This window comes from Emydura macquarii, unplaced genomic scaffold, assembly GCF_026122565.2.
Source record: "Emydura macquarii macquarii isolate MOO-44397 ecotype Brisbane River unplaced genomic scaffold, CSIRO-AGI_Emac_v2 contig_967, whole genome shotgun sequence".
Taxonomy (NCBI): Eukaryota; Metazoa; Chordata; order Testudines; family Chelidae; genus Emydura; species Emydura macquarii.
Genome location: NW_027131104.1, coordinates 1310981 through 1331729, shown reverse-complemented (window position 1 = coordinate 1331729; position 20749 = coordinate 1310981). Strand labels below are relative to the sequence as shown.

The 20749-nt window shown below is 41.3% G+C and overlaps 3 protein-coding genes across 4 annotated transcripts in view; 1 reads left to right on the top strand and 2 right to left on the bottom strand.

The window, feature by feature from the left end:
* The window catches only part of DOCK5 (dedicator of cytokinesis 5), a 113135-nt gene extending 94346 nt beyond the window's left edge, over positions 1–18789 (top strand). Inside the window, exons 52-53 of one of the 2 annotated variants that reach the window (XM_067543714.1) lie at positions 739–942; positions 18773–18789. The gene's annotated coding sequence lies outside the window, so the exon portion shown is untranslated. Of the gene's footprint in view, positions 1–738; positions 2681–18772 lie in introns of those variants that run through there. The other variant, XM_067543713.1, reaches the window with a different exon arrangement.
* On the bottom strand, positions 2683–6585 carry GNRH1 (gonadotropin releasing hormone 1). Its single transcript, XM_067543716.1, has 3 exons — positions 6445–6585; positions 5394–5489; positions 2683–2864 (listed from the first exon to the last, which is right to left on the bottom strand). Exons 1-3 carry the CDS (start codon positions 6583–6585, stop codon positions 2823–2825), a joined length of 279 nt encoding a protein of 92 aa, XP_067399817.1. The 3' UTR covers positions 2683–2822.
* Positions 8828–19855, bottom strand: KCTD9 (potassium channel tetramerization domain containing 9). The gene is made up of 12 exons (XM_067543715.1): positions 19808–19855; positions 17667–17788; positions 16699–16742; positions 16422–16518; positions 15864–15922; positions 15155–15283; positions 14469–14536; positions 14269–14364; positions 13254–13403; positions 12603–12708; positions 12124–12257; positions 8828–11168 (listed from the first exon to the last, which is right to left on the bottom strand). Exons 1-12 carry the CDS (start codon positions 19853–19855, stop codon positions 11052–11054), a joined length of 1170 nt encoding a protein of 389 aa, XP_067399816.1. The 3' UTR covers positions 8828–11051.
* Between the last annotated feature and the right edge of the window lie 894 nt (positions 19856–20749).

Sequence of the window (20749 nt, the reverse complement as noted above, 5' to 3'; positions counted from 1 at the left end):
TTGGGGGCTTTTTGAGCTGTGGCTGATGCAAGCTGGTTACTTACATGTTGATTCTTGGCCTTCATTATAGGTTGAGCTCTTAAACAGGTTGCAGAGATTCTTATCCCCCTCACACGCCCTGGCACCAACTTGCCTAACAACTTCCTTACAGTTTACGTTGGGGTGCTGGCTGCAGAATTCAGGCCTTTCTTCTTGCTGGCTTGTTGTCTGGCCAGCTTTTGGAGGGGGGGAGTTAAAGTTGGGTGAGTTTTTATTTGCTATGTGTCCAGTCTGGCTCTACCTTGGGTTAGTTAACCTGTCTACTCCCTTTCTTCTCGTTTTGTGGAAAACTTGCTCATGAATGGAAGAAGTTTGTTTCCTTAGAGATGTATTGCTGACTGGACCAAACCTGAAACCAAAATCTAGTCTGCGTTTGGGGGAAAGGGGGTATGTAATCCCACTTTATAGCTATGTTACTCAGAACTGATGTTACATTTCAAGTCATAGAACCTTTTAAATCCTGACTGGATGTTTTTCTGAAAGATCTGCTCTTGTTAAAACAAGAATTATTTCAGGGAAGTTCCATGGCCTATGTGATGCAGGAGGTCAGAGTAGATGAACACAATGGTCTCTTCTGGCCTTATATTCTGTTAGGCTAGTCACATTCTTGCCTCTGACAAATTTGGTCAACACTTGCTTTTTGGATGCTTCTAATTAAAATGTGCAATGCCAGAATAAATTCAATTTAAAATATTACAGGTTCTTACCCTTGCCTGGAGGGAAAATGGGCAGCTTTCCATTTCAGTGGATTATTAGATTAGGAAAAGGAAGTTGACTCAAGTGAAAACTGTTCTGGGATCTGCAGTGGCAGAAAATACAGCTGTGCCTATTGAGGAATTGCTGAAAATTTGCATCTCAAACTTTCCTACATGTGCCAGCCAGCATACCTTCCACAAATTAACAGTAAGTTAGACTTGTAGTGATAATGTAGGATTCAATGCTCCAGATTTACTGTCCTTATTTATTTTTATAATTATAAATGGAAATATTAAAGCCTGATATGTCTGTAATTTAACCGTAATCTTTTTTTTTTGGTAGTGAAAATTATTCCTGAACACCGCTAGTTCCCTTTTTCAATCCCAGCTGTTTATTAAAAGCTGCTCTATCATATATTAATTGTTTTCATTTCCAGCAACAGCTGTAGACCAAACTATGTAATGGCCCAGTGTGAGAACCTCCCTCTAACATTCCAGGGGAGGCTGAAATGATCTCTTGACATTGAAGGGTTGGACTTTCAAAAACACACACCCAAGTGTTGGCGTAACTCAGGCCAGGTCTACGCTACACAGTTCAGTATAACTACATCACTTGGGTGTGAAAAATCCACACACCTGAACAATGTAGTTATACCTACTTTAACCCTTGTGCAGACAGTGCTATGTCGGTGGGAGATCCTGCTGCCGTAGGTACCAGCCTTTGCGGAGGTGGAGTAACTAAGCTGACAGGTGAGCTCTCTCCCGTTGGCTTAGAGCATCTTCACCAAAGTGCTACAGTAGCACAGCTGCACCAATTAAGTGTTTGTAGTGTAGACCTGCCCTCAGCTTCTTTTAAGTCCCATTGTCTATGTAAACGCTTCTCATATTAAAGAATATAATATCCTAATGGGAACTGAGTTAGACCAGCACTGTGTGCTTTTGAAAATCCCACCCTAAAACATCATCATGCCACACAATGTTAATGTATACAAACGATATTGGCCTGGTCTCCCTGTATGTGTTATGTTAATTGAAGCTGTTGGTATTATGACTATTTAATACTGTGAGTTTGGGATATGTTCCTTTTGAATGCAAGGGAAACTTACTGTGACTTTGTGACATAGCTTCCTTATTAACATGGCCATTTTGATTCCTTGGAGGTTCTTGACTTGATTTAAGTTTTTAAAACCACTCTAGGCTGCAGATAGCTTCATATCCCCTCTGCAGCTGACGCAGCAATAAATACAGCTTTTAAACTGGTCCTGAAGAAAGGGCCTGAGCCAGACTTCGTCAGAGGTACAGAATTCCTTTTCCAATGTGGCATATTAGAGAGATGGCCAAACTGTAGATCGTGAACCACATGCAGCTCTTTTATAGCGCAAATGCGGCTCGCAGAGCTCCTTAAGCCACCCTCCCCCATTCTCCGCCCACCTGACTGGGGTGGGGAGGTTGGAGCTTTTGCCCTGCAGCAGGGTGTGTGTGTGTGTGTGTGTGTGGGGAGGGGGGCTAGAGGATTCTGCCCAGTGGGGAGGGAGGTCTCAGGGGGTCAATAAGTTTGGCTACCCCTGGCATATTATTTACTGAGACTGTAAAGCAAGGTGTATAAATGTATGTGTTTTGAAAACAGTGTTCGACTGTTGTAAAGCTTGTAAATATTTTTTTAAATAAATGTAGTTTATGTGAGTAAACCAGCCAAAAATACCCTAAAAATGTCTTCCATGCATGGACTATTGCAATGGAAGTGAAATTGTGTTGTTAGTAGGTAACTTATTTATTTGTATTACACTAGTGTCCAAAAGTTCCACCCAAGATTGGGATGGTGTGTACACGTGAGACGGTCATGTGGCAGAGTGGAAAGTAGAACCCACATCTCTTGAATCCCAGTCCACTGCCCCATCCATTGGCCCATGCTGTCATTTATCTTATCCAAGATATTCTACCCAAAAAATTTTCAACATCTCAATATGATTTTTGTATTGGAACATTTATGCACATGATACTAACTAAACCATGGTCAGGCCTTAGAGCTAAATCATTGCTTTGAAACGTTACAGTAATGGGTGCTTTGTTCCACTGGCCTTCATGAATTCAAATCTTCTTTTGCTTGACTTCTCCTTCAATCAGACTTGCCTGTAACACACATGGTATAATTTGTTGGTTGCTTGCTTTTTTTAAAAGAGGAAAAAATTACTTTGTTTGGAATTTTAAGGCCAGGTTAAATACCAAAATATTCTGCAGGGAAGGTCTCCATCAGAAAAAGGAGTAGGAGTGCATAAATCTGAACTAAGATGATTTCTTTGCCACCTGCCCATCTAGGTGACATTGCAGTACAGCATAACTAACTTTTATAAATAGTTCTTTTCATCCCAAAGTGCATGACCAGTCCTACATTTATCAGTTTGCCTGCCCCCCACCCAAATGCAGCCATTTCTGGAGTGCAACCCCGTAACTGTTGAACAATTCACAGCGACAACAGGTTAGGACAAGAAGTGAAGCAGCATATTCATTTGGAATATCAGTATGTTAAGTGTCCCTACACCAATTTAACCTTTGAACAGAATGCCAGAGGTAAAAGTCTTACTCTTACAAACAGTAATATAGGGTCATTAACGAGCAGCATAGTGCCCCCTCCCTAAGCAGTGGCATACCTCAGTACTGTCAGATGGGAAAATTACACCTGCTGGGACACCAGCACTACTTCCTGCAATATCTGGTCTTCCACTCAAGTACTGATCTACCTTGCCACATCTTTTGATCTAAAGTGCTACTGATATAGTCTAGGGAGATATACTGGTCTTTCTCCCAACTCATTTTAGGTAAGTACTTTATATGGCTCCCATCACTATGATAGGCAAGCACCTCACAATCTTTAAGGTATTTATCCTCAACTCCCCTGTGAGATAGGAAAGTGCTGTTACCCCATTTTACAGAGAGGTGATAGAGACACGAAGGCCCTGACTTTTAAAGGTATACATGTGCTTCGTGGGATTTTCAAAAGAGCTTAAGTGTCTAACAACCATTGAAAATCCCACCTGGTGCCTAGCTGTATCCATAGGGCCTGATTTTTAAAAGTATTTAGGCACCTAAGTGGCTTGCCAAAGGTCACATAGGAAGTCTGTAGCAGAGCATGGAGTTGACTCTTGTTGTCCGGAATCTCATGCTAACACACGAACCACTGGCCTATTCTTCTATTTCCCTCTGTTCTGTAAATATAGGACCTATAGGATAAATTCTGGTATCAATGCAACTAATTGGCAGCCTCAAGAGAAGTTAAGGATTGAATGGCATAGAAATTGCTCTGCCCTCTAGCCCTTCAATATATCTCCTCTGGGAAACTTGCAGTTAGCCTCCCGGAACGTGTCCCCCCTCTGGATACATTCCCACCCATTCATTTTTGTGCGGATCACCTCGCCTTCCACTGGTTGGTTGCATGACATCCCTGTAGCAACTACAACAATTGGTTACATGGAAAAAAGTGATACAGGGAAATAATTGAATGTTTTCAGTGTCATTCAGCCGCTGGAAATGAGCAGCCAGCACCCAGTGACCAGCCATCTCACTGTGGACAATAGATGGTCCACTGCCCCATGAGTGTCTGACATACTACAGGAGAAGGAGATGCATAAAAGTCAATATCCAAGGCATACATTTTTATGCCTTGGCATTAAATGCTTCTATCATGTAAGATCGCAAATATATTTTAAAAAGCAAACCTGAAAATCCAATTGGGTCATAAGCATTCAAATGACTCGCTGCCTGCTCTTTCCATGCCCCCATAAAGGTTCTCGCAGGAGAAAGACCCTTGTGTAAACACTTCCCAAAATTATTATTCATTATTTGTATTGGAGTAGTTGTTAGACCCACTATGGACCCGGGCCCCCTTATGATAGGGGCTATAAAAAGAATCCCTACCCCAAAGAGTTTACAATCTAAGTAATTTGCACATGCAGTTCTCATTGGAAGTCAGAACGTAGTTCTGTGCAAAGTCAGAGTTTGGTCCATGTGTTCTGCCAGTCTCTGAGTACTGCAACTTCCCAGTGCCATCTCCTAACCTAAGTTTGCTTTTGTGCAGGCAGTTTGTTGAAGGTGACAGCAGGTAAATGGCAAGGCCAAGATTTTTCCAATAGGGCTAGTGATTTCGATTGCCTCAGTATTAGGTGCCGGCCTGGAGACATCTTAAAAGGGTCTGAGTGTCAGACAGAGCTGAGCATCTGTCCCATTTAAGGGATTGGTTGGACACATGGAAATAGAGGCACCCAAAACCCATCATCGTGTTTGAAAACCTTTGCCCAAAATTCTAGATTGGACTATCTCTGCACTTGCCCCTCGATGCTCTGCTGGCACCGCTGGTCTGTTCAGTAAGGTGCCGCTATTTTTGCTTTGGAGCTCCTACTGGAATATGCACTCCACAGTCGGGACCTAAGCAGGGAGCAGCATCCATCGGGCCTGATCCTTCAGCTGGCGGAGTTATTCTGTGGGGCCAACGAGCTGTGAATGCGGCATAGACTGGCGATGAAGGTAAAAATTTATTACTTTGATTTTATTTCCTCGTTTGGTACAATGGCAGGAGTGGCATTGTTAAGCACAAACACCCCCTCTCCCGCATCCCCCCACGTAGTCTTTTGACTTTCCATGGTGATAAATCAAAGCTTGACTTACCAGAGCTCCCTTCAGACCACTGAGCATGGAGCGCTGATGTGGGCCAGTGCATTCAAAATGCTGTGGTTCACCTATTTCTTCCATTTCACTGGCAACCTGAATTGGAAAAGGATACAAGTCTCATGAAAAGAGAATCTTCTGCTAGAGTACCACACTACGATATTGGAATGGACGTGCTTTTCGACTTCATAAGTTGTTCACTGTTCTCCCTCCCACTGCACAGAGCTAGTGTTATCCCCCTTCTGTTGTGGTAAATTAACACAGACACATCAGAAATGCTCTCATGAAAGCATAGATGAATCTGTGAGAATTTAGAAGGCTCTAAGACATAGAAAGGGCAGACAGAAACTTTTAGCTCTGGTTTGAATCCAAGTGAGTGGTCACCATGTGACCAATTACCAGAGAGCAGCTGTTCGTTGTCCCACCTGAGCTCCAGTGGAATGAGACTTTCCATAACAGAATAGCTGATTGGAACCTTAGCTGACAATCTAGCAGAGAGGTTGTGGTCTGGCTGAAGCCGGAAACCATACCTCCCCCTCTCCTTCTTAGTGTTCCCTCCCAGTCAAACGTGAGAGCTCATTTTAAAATAAAACACATATCCGTTCTTAGACAGATTAGAACAGATAGGGGAAGTGATCACCTGTGCTGTAACTCTTCCATTGCTAGAACTGAGTCTCGAGGGCTGCCAAGCTGGCCTCTTTCACCAAAACTAAATTTTTTAAATTTTCCAAAATACATTAAAGATCCCATGTCATCTAAGGGATGTCTGCACTGCAGTTACAACCTCCCCCCTCCCCCCCGCAGCTGGCCTGTGGGACCTGAGTTGGGCTTGAGCTGTGGGGCTATAAAACAGCAGTGCAGGCTTCGGTAAGTCTGGGCTCCAGCCTGAGTCCGGATGTCTACACTGTAGTAACCCCGAAGCCCAAGCCAGCTGATGGGACAGCCCTTGGTGATATACCTTTAGATTCTCAGGCTGATCATTCTGGCTGCATCCCCCAGACAGCTGGAGAGAGTATATGAATAAAATGTCTTTTTAAAATCGAGAACCTACCTCTTGGAATGATTCTGCCAGATTTTCAGCATCCCGTTTTCCTCCTGGTTGCAGGCCGTAAGACCAGTGTTGAGCCAAGCAAATCTCCACAGACACAATAAAGATGAGGAGACTTACAAAGAGCTTCTTGGTCTTCTCCATTCTACCAAAAAGCAAAATGGGAATGCAAAAATAGCAGTCCTGGGACTGATCAAAGATGTTGGGTACTGGCTATAAAAAGACAATGGCACCTCTACTTACAAAAAGCTGCTGAGTGCCCATTAGTCAAATTCCCCTCCCCCCCATTATTCAGTAATCAATTAATTATAAAGGGGGTGGGGGGTTGCGGCTCAATCCAGTTACAAACATTGTCATGATTTTGTAGTATCTGTGAAATGCATCTTAAATTCTGACCCTATGCAGCTGATATTACAGCTGAAAACCAACTGTAGCTCAAGCTCCTATCTAAAAAATCTGGATGTATTTAACTGCAGCATTTAGGGTTAGCCTAAATAAAGAGAAGGGCCATCTGCAAAATTAGAACACCACCCTAAAGTTTTAGGAGGGTCTAGATTGCAGGGTTTTGGTGTAGGCCCATCTCATTTTGCAACTGATCCATTGTTTAATCAGTTTCTGTTGTAATATACCCTAGCCCTTGAAAAATGCTCTGCAGTCTTTCCCAGCCAAGTATCTAGAGACATTGAGCATGCAAAATGTAATGCATATTCTTTTCAAGTATGTTACCTGCTCGATGAGAGAAGCTGCTGGATGAATAATTCCAACTCTGCTTCTCTGGAAAATATCCTGCAGTTTGTGCCATTCATCTTGCATTTTATATATGTATCTTCCCAACCATCCTAATACTGAAGCTTTCCCTGCAGGTGACAATTTAATTGTCTCTCATGTGGACTATAATTTTGTTCTTAAATTTGCTATAGTGTACCAGAAGTGAAGCCCATAATTGGAACACCACTGGTATGGCTATTAAATTCAGCTGACAGTTTTTACTAAAAGCCATAAAGGTAATGTAACAGTCTATTTTTAAAAGCCATAAATCAGGTTCCCTGGGGAAAATCCTTTTTTTTTTTTTTTTTTCCCCCCCCCTTTCAATGGCTCTTAATTTTTTTAAGTAGAAAGTACATCCTGGGTGAGTTTGGAGTTGTTTGAGATGCAAAACAATACTGTGTGCAAGTTTAAATATACAAGGAATTCATTGCTTGGCATTTAACTATCTTTGTACATCAGACCTCAAGGACCAGATTTTACAAAGAGCTCAGCTTCCATTTAGGCACCAAAAAAGCAGCCAGATTTGCAAAAATGCTCAATACACTGAGTGCTGAGGTATTTTGAAAATCTGACCCTTTTGACAAAGTGGTCCTTAATGTTTTTAAGTGCTTTGATTTTTTTGGTTCTATAAAGTTCAAAGTAGAATTCAGATGATTCAGTAGACAACTATATTACTTAAATTGTAAATGCCGTGTTTTGTTCTGTGTTTCTACAGCACCTAGCACCATCGGCTGCTGGTCCATGACTTGGAGCTCCTAGGTGCTAGTGCAATACTAAACAATGTTGATGCCTTTAAGCAATGGCCCTTACTTTTTGGAGTTAAAAGGCATTGTAGATAAGTATTCTGACAGGCACCTATGGGGTTTTAAACTCAAATGTGGCTGTAGAAATCTGAATTTTTATCTAGGTGAGCCAGCTGTTCGCTCCCATGTTCTCCATTTTGCACATAAGCTGTGAAATACCCACTCCATCTTGTGTAGTGGCCCATTCACATTGCTCCTATCCCCTGTCAGATTAATGGATTACAAAGTAATTTGATAAAGATTAAAATATTTTAAGGAGGATTTAGTGACTTTGAGAGAGTAATTTTCTGTCCTAATGTAACAGCTCAGCAGGAAGGGCTAACACATGACTCCTGCTAATGCAACTAGTCAAGCTGTTAAAATGGTTTAGTAAGAGAAATACCACCTAGGGTATGTTACATCACATAGAAAAGGATGTGTACAGTTTCCTTGTTTATTTCTTGTATTTTAGAATTCAAACCTTTCCTCACATCAATCACAGACAGGCTTTGCAGACATGTAGGGCCAGATTTTCAAGTGCTCAGCAATCGCAACGGGAGCGATTGTCAAAAGTGCCCAGGACCTATCAGTACCCCCCTGTGGCACAGTCGCCAGGTGCTGAACTCTCTTGAAAAACCTGGGCCTCAATTATGATGCCTGAAAGGGAGCTGAGCTCCCTTGAGAGTCTGCTCAGTGTTTTTCAAAGAGTCTGGTCACTAATGTTTTTAGTCCACGAACGTTAACTTGCCTTTCACTTCCAAGTAAGACTTTTCCCATCTTATATTTTCCTTGGTCTACCTAAGAAAGAGTCAAATGAGTTGCAGCAAGGTGTTTTTACAACTTTACTCAATTAAAGAACAAAAGACCCCTTATAAACGTTTCATACTGTTTATTGATGCAGTTTACATTAGGCTAGAACCTGCATTTTCAGAATAGGCCACTTTTGGCTATTCCTGCAGCCTTGTCATAGCAAAAGAGGTACCTTACATTCGTGTCTAAGTGAACAATGTCTTATGCTGTGATTATTCAAGAGAATATCAGTGAAACAGTTTAAATATAATTTATACACACTGATTATGAAAATAGATTTCTCCCATACAATATTCTACCTCTGTCTGCTACAAAAATAATTCATTTTTAATTAAGTACATTCCTCCAGCCGTACGATTATTTCTTCCTTCAATGCATGTACATTACCCCCCTCCTAAGGAAAGCAGTACCTTAAGAAATGATCCTATGATATTTATAATGCAACTTTTTGCCATGAAGACACAGTTGTCCAATAAATCAAAAGGCCTAAGAGCCTGCCAAATCCCAAGTCTGGTCCAGTTGGCTGTGTGACCTTGAGACCAAGAAGGTCAAGTCAACCCAACTTGAAAATAAGACAGAATCTTATGGCCTGCCCACCCCAACAAGCCATATACTTTTTCCTGAGCTGATCTTTCCTAGGAAAATAAGTGACAAGTGGTTTTGCTATAGCCAGTAAGACCACACCACCTTCCTTGTACAGAAGACAGTATATCTGCACTTCTACAGCTAAGAAGGCAACCCACTGAAGTAGCTGTGACAATTTAGATCACTGTTACCCATTGGCAAGCTCTGCAAGTTTAACATCATGCTACATTTGTTGCTATCATCCAGTAATATTGGTATTTCCTTTGATTTAACAATGATTTCACCTTTGGGAGTATTTTAAGTTAAGTGAGGTAAGTATTCTTGATGCACTCAGTTTTATTTGGTATACAAAGTTTATATGCTTGTTTGATTGTGAACAAAATAATCATGCAGACAGATGAGGTTCTTGATTGGTGTTACAATGGAAACAGCTTACTGAGTAACATTCATTGCTGGATGGAAATCCCATAAGGCTCCTTGCATTGCAAAAACTCCATGTTTCCCTGTGCACTCACAGGTTGAGAGTGGTAAAGGAAAGGGGTTTTGCAGCAGGGAAGTGGCTCCCCTGGCTGCTCTGAATAGGCCCACCATGGAGCACTGGAGAAGGTCCACGCTATCCGTGGCTTCATGGATTCAGTGTACAGAATGTTTGCATAGCACGTGTGCTGGGGCAACTGCTGCCATTCCATACACAGCAGTGGTGACAGGGTAGAAAGAGGCCCAGTGCCTCTCCCTACTTTGCTAGAGGTGTGAACTCTGTCTTCCCTTTCCCACTCTTCTTAATTCCCTGTTTTTATTTAAAAAAAAAAAAAAACCACCACACACACACCACATGTACTGAGGCTTGCTGCTGGAGGGGACGTGTAAGCTAGTGAGAATTTCACTTGTCAGCATTCCACGCTGATGTAGAAAGGACTAAATAAGTAGTTTGTGCCTTGGAACATGCTTATTTAAGTTCTAATTGTAACAACACTCCACTGTGAATGAAGTTTTTCTGGTGAACATATAGCTACAAAGATGCTTCCTCTGTATATTTCAGAACTTGGTTGAGCCATTGCATGCCTAAATTCAAGCTACTACAAGGCTGTGTTACCTGTGAGGACTTAATTAAATGCTGTTTTTTCCCCCCAAAAGAAAGTACCTGAAAAAATGTTTTGGGAACTCAGTCCCCATCACATTCATTATTTAATATGCTGTGCATGAATAAAGAAACTAACTGCGGATATACTAATGCTAATTGTAAACCTCCACATTTCTGCTATTCTATATGACTAATACTTCATATTCATATTGCTGCTACAAATGTAATAAATATAATTGCATATAATGTGCTTTATAAATTAAAACCCTAAAAATGCTTTCCAAAATGAGGTGATGCTAAAACAAGTCCATTTAAAACATCCTAACATTTCTAGTTCTAAAACCAGCCCACTTCTCCCACTCCATTCAGAAGGTAGCAACGTATCTATTCCTACACCTATGAAATAAAAGCCCCCTCCCCCAAAAAGTGATCAGAGGTCTTTCTTTAGGCACTACTGAGGATATAAATTATTGTCTAATAAATGGTACATCTAGATTAGTAAGGGGAGTGGGTGGAGAAAAAGTCACAAGTGTTTTCACTTCTTCCTCTTCAGCAAGTGTTCTTCCAGTCAACAGTGCCAGGCCCTATCTGACACTCTGAGACATGTGTAAAGGTGTCAGCATCTCTTCAAAGATAGCTCCTTTTACGTTAGAGCCTCTTAAGTTAGCTTCCTGTAGATCACAACCCGATAAATCACAATTCTAAAGGATGTAAAAGAAAAGCCTCTCAGGTTAAGCATTCTATGAGAGTCTAAGCGAACATAAAAGCACTTCCAGATTCTGCAGAATGGTAGCTAGCACAAGCTCAAATTAGTTGGACACTTTAGGATATTACCCTAAATTAGCTACTCCTGCTAAGCTATTTCAGATTGAGACTTTTGTGTGTGCTTCCAACAAGCAGCTACAGTCATTTATTTTTAGTGAAGGAATTTGAAGATACAGTATAAACTCCTCATGTCAAACTAGCATTCTCTAAGGCATCTGAGCCACACTAAACAAAGCTAATGGAAAGGTAAGAATTGTTGTGATGGCAGCAGACATAAGTTTTATAGTGCTTGTGAACATGCCAAAAAAGTAAAGTAACTTTTCTATTGTACACACGCTTAAGGCATGTTGCATGACCTCTAACAACAAGGCAAGCTTTCTCATGATACCCTGCTGACTGTAGCATGATTCTCTCTCCAGTAAAGTCTATTGCAAAACTCCAACGATCTTCAGTGAATGCATGATCTAGCACTGAGTGTTAAATGTATTAAAATCTCCATGCACATTCAGATTTGTGTGTCACTTTGGAAGAAAGGCCAAAAATCTTTTTGGCACATATTTGCCAGCTCTTTAGCTGAAAAAATTAAAAGGTTGACGTCTTATTCCTCAGCCTCTGGGGCAAGTGTGAAGTAAGAGCAAAAGTACTGGAAGCTGGAGATATGGGTTATGTAGGGCAATAAGAGGACATACATAAAAGAAAATGGACACCTGATATACTTAAAATCAGCACTTCTATATTTCTCCCACTTTAAAGTATCTTTGTATTCCATTTAATAGACAGCAACCCAGCTGAAAGGAATTAACCCTGCTAAGATTACCTTCTATAAATGCTGATGTCTAAGTGTCAGCTTAGTTAAACAAGTTACTGTGTGTGAACAAAACCATTACTCACTTCTAAGTCGGTCCCTGCCAGAGTTGCTCCTCTAAGGTTGCAGTTCTTTAGCTTTGCATTTTTCAAAGTTGCAACTCGTAGATTAATTCCTGTCATCTGACTCCCTTCCATGTCAACACCTTTCAGGTTAGCACCTAGAATACACAATATTCAATAGGTCAAACAATAGGTCTACGAAAAAAATACGCAAGGGTGAAATTCACACAGCTGAGCCCCTGCACAAAGCTAGGGTAATCATGGGGCTTTTGGGACTCAAAGCAAGTCATGGCAGAAACAAGACTAGAACTCGGGAGCTCCGGCCTTCCAGTCCCACGCTTGCAATCCTCTAGACAAAGCCTCCTCTCAAAAATACTGATTCCACAAACTAAGGCTGAAATGCTGTCATGTAGCATTTAACATAAGTCACAGCAACCCTGGCACTTTTAGTCTGTATGACTCCCAAAACAAGTGGATCCAAGGAAAAAGACTATTTTTGTTACCTTCCAGATTAGCTTTAAGGCCTGAGGGATCTTCAAAATTACATCCTTTCAGCGATGCCCCTTCTGCATTGGAACAAAGCATCTTTACACCTTGGAGGTTTGCACACTGGGCAAAGAAAGATGTACATGCTATCAGTAAGATTCTAAATACAGCTCAGAGAACTGCAGTGACCAAAAGGTAAGAACAGCTGGTCAGATCATATAATCATTTATCTTATAAGCAGCACAAACCCCTTATAGCACAATATGCTGCCATCTAAGGAGAAGTGAATTTTTGCAACACTGTTCTCCCACCAACCTCCTAGGATGGTGAATAATGCAATAGCACACAGCAGTTCTTCAGGAGACCTCATGTAAACTCAAGAAACCTCATGTAAACTGAAGCTGTATTTACTGTAGACCAATACTCCCAAGTTCAAAAACTGATTTGGGGATGAACTAAAGCTTATCAGGCACTAAAAACCTAGTAAAATAGGTCAGAACAAGTCTTTGTATAACCAAACTTTTTTAATGGAGTTTGGAGTGGTATGTACATTCAAGAGCTTGCAATGGCTTTTAAAACAAATGTGGCTACTTTATATTTGTTCCAATCATTCCTTTTCTGGAATATGTAACGCACAAAATCTCAGCCTTTTCAAAGACAATTCTTACATCAAGCACTGATCCAGAGAGGTCAGCTCGTTCAAGATTTGCACAGCAAAGGTTGGCATGTGCTAGGTTGCAACGGCTTAAGTTAGCCATCTTGAAGTTTATGTATCGAAGATCTAACCGAGAGAGATCCGCACCACTGAAATTTAGACCCTAAAAAAAAAAAGTGGAAGATGAAGTTTAGTCCAATGATGTAAGCACAAAACTGAGTCAGAAGCTTGAGTTCTATTCCCAGCTTTAATACTCCCTCCCTCTGTGACCTTTGACACAATCTTTGACTCAGTTTTCCTATTTCTAAAGACAAGGATAATACTATTTAGATCAGAGAGGTACTGGAGCATTAGAATATGTAAGAAGCTTTACAAATAAAACCCTTTGTTTTTATTTATAGAATACTGAAGCTCTAGACGTTATTACAATGTGATTAGAAGCCTTTATAATTCTATTTCACCCCATGTGCTTTTTTTTCCTTGTGCACGTAAAATACAAAATGAAGGAAAGGTATGTTTATTATACTTAAATCTAGATATTCACAAATATGTTTTCAGCTAGGTGAATTTATGTAAGAGACTTAGAACATTACACAAGGCTAACCACTGTTCCCAGCCCCTTAAGCCAAAGAAAAATATATGCAAGACCACCTTCTGCTCCATGTAAGAGCTAATGAAATGTAAATGCAAAAACCTCATACATTGTCCTCAGTTAAGATAGTTCATTTTGCATTTAAATAGGAAACTGATTAATTTGGTGAATGGCTGCTATAAGAATCCTTCAATCTAAAATGATACAAGACAAAACACAAGGGCTTTTTTCCCTGCGTGCTTGGTTCTGGATTAGAGTCATTGTGCCACATCTTTGAATTAAGTCCTTCTGTCTCACATTTAAAAGGAAATAAAAGGAAAAAAGGAAAAACCCACACACATGGTTTGGACTCCACATCACTAATTGTCACATGAGATGTAGGGCATTTTGCTATTGGACTGTAGTACTATAGTTCAAAGCAACGTTTGTATTATACCTGACAGCGCAATTCAGACTTAGTTGGGGTTGCCAGCAGAAATCGGACAAATTCCTTCCGGGATATAGGGGAATGATCCTCTGCTGGCTGAGAATTCTGCAAGAGAGTTGCATCAAAGACTTTAAAACTAATTTATAGAAGAGCTAAAATTACTTTTAAATGCTCCCAAAACGTGTAGTCAAATACAATAGAAAAATTACCTTAATAGCTACTTCCAGATGTTCAATCAATGAATCAATACCAAAAAATCTGGCTTCTTCCAAAACACCTAGCAAAAGAAAAAGTTCCATTGGCTATTTAGAAAATAAGAGCCCACTCCTGCATGATGCCAAGCTCCCTCCTTCATTGGGATATGAGGAAGTTTAAAACCTCTTGAGCATAAATTCAAATTTTTTTGTCAATTAATCTTAAATGTACAGGTTATCTTCTCTCAGGAAGACAAAATTCCTTGTTGAATTAAATAGTACACAAGGAAATACATAACTGTCAACTACATACATTACATTAGCTATAAATGGGGTGGAGGAAAGGCAAACTTATCCACAGATGAAAAGAAAAATAATCCACCAATTTAATAATTGTGTGTTTCCAGTAAAAGCAGTGTTTCTTTTACACAATGGATGAAGATCTGAAATAAATGAGGATTAAGGAATCAAACCCAGATTTATAATCTTAAATTATGGCATGCCAAGAATCCTTACAACCCTCAAGTTGAATAGGTATGAACATTTTCATTAAACTGTAAATCACCAAATTAAATTTATCAATAACAAATGTACCAAAAATCCACCCACCCTCACATATACAACTCTTATTGACGCCAGTGGGCAGACTTTAACCTTTGAAGGTGAATAAATTTTAGAGATGTCACACAGATAATACACACCCAGCAAATTAATGCCATCATTTACAATTAGCTGTCCATGACGCAGATAGTTCAGAATTGGTTCGAAGTATTCTGGACTGCGATCAATTAGGAATGCTCCCCTGTGATCCTGCTTATTGCCCCAGGCATCTGTTTCCACAAAAAAAAAATATGTATCATATTACATTTGATACAGTGATAAATGTTTTCATATTCAGATTACCACTGCCACAAAGTATCCTCACACTACTCAAAGTAACAGATTGCAATGGTTTAAATAAAAGATTTACTTGAAGGGATACAATTTGGAATTGAATGGAAAATAAAAAGAGGGAGTAACTGTGAACCCAAAACACAATTTATGTCAGTGCATAAAGAACCAGCAAGTGAATCAATATAAATAAGAGCAGAACTGAACTGTTCTACTTTTACTGGAGCATGGACTGTATTTTTGTCTCTTGAACAGTTAGCACGTGGATTGCGTTAACTGAAACAATTGTCAAATCAGAGTGAGATGCAACTAAAAGCATAGGTATTAACAATTAACTCTACATTTTCTAGATGTATACAAACTTTAAGCACAACTGGGGAAAAGTAAAGCATTTTAAGTTCTGTTTTGCTACTCTCTAACATATACTCGTAAGGAGGGAGTGTTTTGGGTTTTTTAAAAAAATTGACAGTGTTTCCATTGGTTCTGCTTTAAGGAAAAAGTCTATTTCAACAAACTAACCTTTATCTTTAAACATATGGGCCAGCATACTGTCAGGTTCTTTATTAACTAAAGTGCTCCTGGAAAATAAAGCAAACAATTTAGGTTTAGCTTGTCTAGCTCAAGAGGTATGTTGCAACAAATCAAGAATTTCCTGTACCTACAGTTATGAAAGTGACGATAATACAAGATGCATTTTTAAATTACCAGACCTATTTTACATATGAGATCAGAAATATATGTATTAGATCATAAATGTATTTTGATAAGACACCTTAAAAAGCTTATTTGAGTGATTAAAGTGTAGGAGAGAAAATTCCAAGTATAGTTTTCTGGCCAGTTTTTAATACCATCAAAAAAACCTGTTTAAAGTTCAATTGTTTTAAATCAGTAATACTAACCACTAAGAGAGCTGCACAGAAAGATTTCCCCCTAAATAAGTGATTTTTTTCCAATGTTCTTTTCATTGGCCTCTGAAGACTCACCGCGTGAATATACAGTGATTAATATAATTATCAGTATCGACTCACTGAAGTCTAAAGTCCTTTGAAAACAAAAATTAAATAGTTATATTCCCACCGTGTAGTCGTAAAGTATCGGCCTCCAACATTTAGTGTTAACCAATCCGTGTGCAACCCTGTTAGTTCTTCATGAAGTTTTACATCTGTCAGAGGATCTACATTGATGAAATGTACAAAGTGATCTTTAGTCAAGTGTATTTCTGAATTACCCCACATTATAAAATACTTCTTCTGAAAACTGTTTGCATATCAGTGAAAAGAATGTCATATTTTACATTTACTGCAAATCTGTTTCTTCATAAGATAAAATGCTAATCAACTCACCCCCCACTTACCAATGAATGGTTCTCCTTCACAAACAAACAAAACATCATCATCCCTGGGGGGAAAAGAGAAAAAAAATTGTGTACTTTTGTATAAAAAGTCATTATTCTAGGGTTAACCCTTTCCCAATCAGTTTGAGGCAATGGATATTGATTATCATTTACTTAGAGTCTTAGCATCCAATTCTGATCTTCCATTAATTTATGAGCCTAACACTATTAATTTCAACGGAGTTACTCTCAATTTACACCAGTGCAAGCCTAGCAAGAGTCCAGCCCTCTGTTATTTAGCAAGTTAAGTTTAATTCATTAGTTGTACTGACTGTAAAATGTACAGTATCTGTTCTTCCTTGTATGCAGTTAATACAATCTTACACGTCCAATCCTCCAACCTTCACACACATGTAATTCACAGGTGCAAGGGCTGCAGGATTAAGCCATGTATGTGCTCTGTGCACTGGGATCCCTTTAGTATACACATTTCTGTGTAACAGTTCAGATAAGTGTATAAATTGAATCTCATGACATTTAACAAGCAGCTTAATTTCTCCTCAAAATTAAAAAGGTTGGGTATGGTATCAAAGCATTTATGTTTTGGCAAATTAAAACATAAGAGGGCGTGCACATAAAAGAATGCTAAAGGGGAAAAATATTAACTCTCTCTTGCTTCAGGGCATAAAATGACTCCAGACAGGGTTCAGGATGGAATCCACCACATAGTCACACAGCATTCTGTAACGGTTCAGGTTCACTTACTATGGGATTTGCTTTCCTCTAAAGCTTCAGGTATTGAGAACTGTTACAGGCAGGTTATTAAAGTCTAGTTATTAAAGATCTAGTAGGAGGGCCCTAAGTTTTCTAACCAATATCCACGCAAACTGCTTTTCAAATGGCTTCTCTAGCACATTCCTCATATTTTCATATAACAGCAAATCAGAATCCAGATCAATTAAGGTACCTTTTATTTGGAGAAACATTACCTAATCAAAGCGATATCATCAATGAGTCCACCTTTCCCATTGTACACACTGGTCGCTTTTATTCCAAGCTTATTACTAGCCACAGACAACAAATCTGATAAAGTCCCATAAACAGCCACCACCTATTTAAAAAAAAAAAAAAAGGCAAGTAATTTAGTGCTGCAGAAACCATGTGTGAATATTTTTTCTGGACATTTAAACACTGTTTTTAAAAGACCACCACACATTTCTCTACACCTAATATGAAGGGGAAAAAAACAACAAGCCCCCCATGTGACAATCTAACGACCCTCTCTAATGAGTTGAAACAGTATTAAAGTTTGTTTTGATTGTGTCTTTATAATAACTAAGAAATAGCTTGGGTATTAAGTTTTATTTGAAAACTTTTTTTTTACTAAATGTACAATGACTATTAGAATCCTACTCTATCTAGTAGGACTTAAGCCTCTTATTTTAAACCCCTGTAATTCTGTCTCCATTCTACCTCTCATGAGAATACGGCAAAATTTCTTAAACCACACAGCAAGTCTCCCCAGAATAAATAGCCATGGTGCAAAGGGGAGAAGGGAAAGCCTCCAAGGCACCAAAGTGTTTACAACTGAAAACATAAGAAGTGTCATGCCAGATCAGGGCAGTGATACATCAAGTCCATTCTGAAAGTAGCCAGTATCAGATGCTCAAGAGAAAAGTTCAATAAACTTTGTAGGGAGCAATTTGGAACAACCTGCCCACAAATGGTTCGTAACCCCCAGCAGTTAATGGGTGGTTTGTGGCCTAAATCTTGAGGGTTTATATCCCTTATAAAATATATATTTAACTTAATTGTAGACGTTCTCATTGTCCATATAAATGTGCAAGCCTTTTTTGAATCCTAAGCTCTTGGTCTCAATGGTATCTTGTAGCAGCAAGTTCAAGAGGTTAATTATACATTGTGTAAAAATAAGAATCTATAGACATGTAATATGTCACTCAGTTCCCAAAAATAGCACAACTCTTAAGAAAACCGGCACTAGAATGTTCTATTGTTGTACCAAAAAAGGAACTAGTTTGTTGATGTGTGTCACAAAATGGAAACTGATTTTTTTTTTTTTTTTTTAAATTACCAGGTATTGCTAAATATCAGCTCATGGTCCAAAGACAGTATATGGAATTGAATAGTGCAGCCTCTGGATCATTCATCTGTAATAAGCATGTCCCATGGAGACCACAGGTCACTCAATGCTATGCTCTACCTGTTTTGCACTGATTACAGCCTTCTTATTTATTTGCTTAGACAAATAAGGATGACTGTAATCAGTGCAAAACAGATTTGACTCCAGGAAAGTTACCAGTGAACTACATGTAAATTCTGTAGTAGCGTCATCTCACTCAGCAAAATTCCTCCTCCCATCCTAAAATGACCAATTACTCTATGCCACTTTATGTTAATTATTGGGGATGGGAAGCATAAATAATCAAGTGATCAGGATAACCATTAGCTCTGCCATTGGCTGTGCCTAACCTCAGGCGAATAACCACTTTTGTATGTCAGTTTGCTCATTTGCAAAGTGGGAAGAATGTATTTCCTTACCCCGTAGGGAGGAACAGCTAGTGATTCCTCGTGCGGTGCTCGGAGCATGTAAGTTGCTCTACAAGTGCCAAGAACGTCAGACACACAGCGCCGTGTCAGACAAAATGCAAGGCTGACACTTCTTCCCACCTGGATTGCTTGTCACAAAGTTACTGTGTGAAGAGGCTGAAGCCAGCTCGTGCCATGAGCGGTCCCGTGCAAAGCGCTGGGGGGGGGGGGGGGGGTGCGCGTGCTCTCGCAGGCACCGTGTTCATGGGGCTGGGCCGGGGGCTACCTCGTCGTAACTCGGACGGGTGCAACTTGCGGTCCCGGCAACAACTCACAGCCCCGGGCTAGTGACAGCCCCGCCGGGATGCACGGAGCAGTCAGCGGTGCTCACAGGCTCGCAGAGCAGCCCCGCCACCCCCTCCTCCACTGCCCGTCCCCCCAAAATCCCCTCCGCCCTCGAGCTCCACCCCCCCATAGGCCCCCCCATTACCTCCCCCCCCCCAAGTGTCCCCAGGGTCAGAATCCCTCCGGCCCCGCCCATTTCCCGTCTGGGCCCCGCCCCCTCCTCCCGGCTCCCCCTCACCTTCCCGTTCTTGGGGGTACCATTGACGAACAGGGTCACCCTCCTCATGCTCCCAGCGACACGGAGGCCACTCTCTGCGTTGCCACCGAACCCGGAAGTCAGCACCACTGACTGACAGAGCCGGGACCCAATCAGAGACCCGCTTCTCACTGCTCTCGCCCAATGGGAAGCAGACAAGGGAGGGACGTTCATCGGTGCAGGTGGAGATTCGGCAGGGCTGATTGACAAGGGGGGACGGTCTGCCACCGTGGGGCGGGGTCTCGGTGTTGGCCAATCAGAGCTCTAAAAGCGAGGGGGCTTGAGAAGGGCGGGGCCTTAGTCGTGGCGGCCAAACAGCGTGAGACGTATTTGCATAAGGGGGGGGTCGAATTACTCCCAGACTACTGATTGGCTAAAGTGTGTCACATGGGAACGGACCGGCCGTTTTTCAAACGAATACGCTATCCAACCGGGTGGAAGCTGTGTCCTGCGCGCTGCCGGGACTCGCCGCAGGGAAAATAGTCCGACGACTCCCAGCCCCTCCCCGCAGCCTCAGACTGAGGGGCCTGGCTCTCCGAGCACCCGAGGAAGGGCCCGTCTTCCAGTCACCCCCTTGGGTCTGACTGGGCGTGTGCGCAGGTGGGTGGGGGCGGGCGGCGGAGTCTGACCCTGCGGAGGGGGGTGTGAGGCGTCTGTTTGAGGCGGGAGCGAGCCCAGGCGGGGGGGGGACGGTAACCCAGCAGCTCCGGCAGCCGTAGCCGGTGTTTGCTCCTCGGAGGGAGCTGCTGGGGGCGAGGCGAGGGGAGACGGGGCGGGGGTGTGGGGGCGGGGGAGGTCGAGAAAATGCCCCTGGAACCAGCTGGCTCTAGAACGGGGAGCGCGCGGGGGGCTTGACAGAGCCCCGCGGGAGCCAGGCCGGCCCCGTTACAGGGCCTGTGTGTCAGCCGCCGCCGCCTCTCGTTG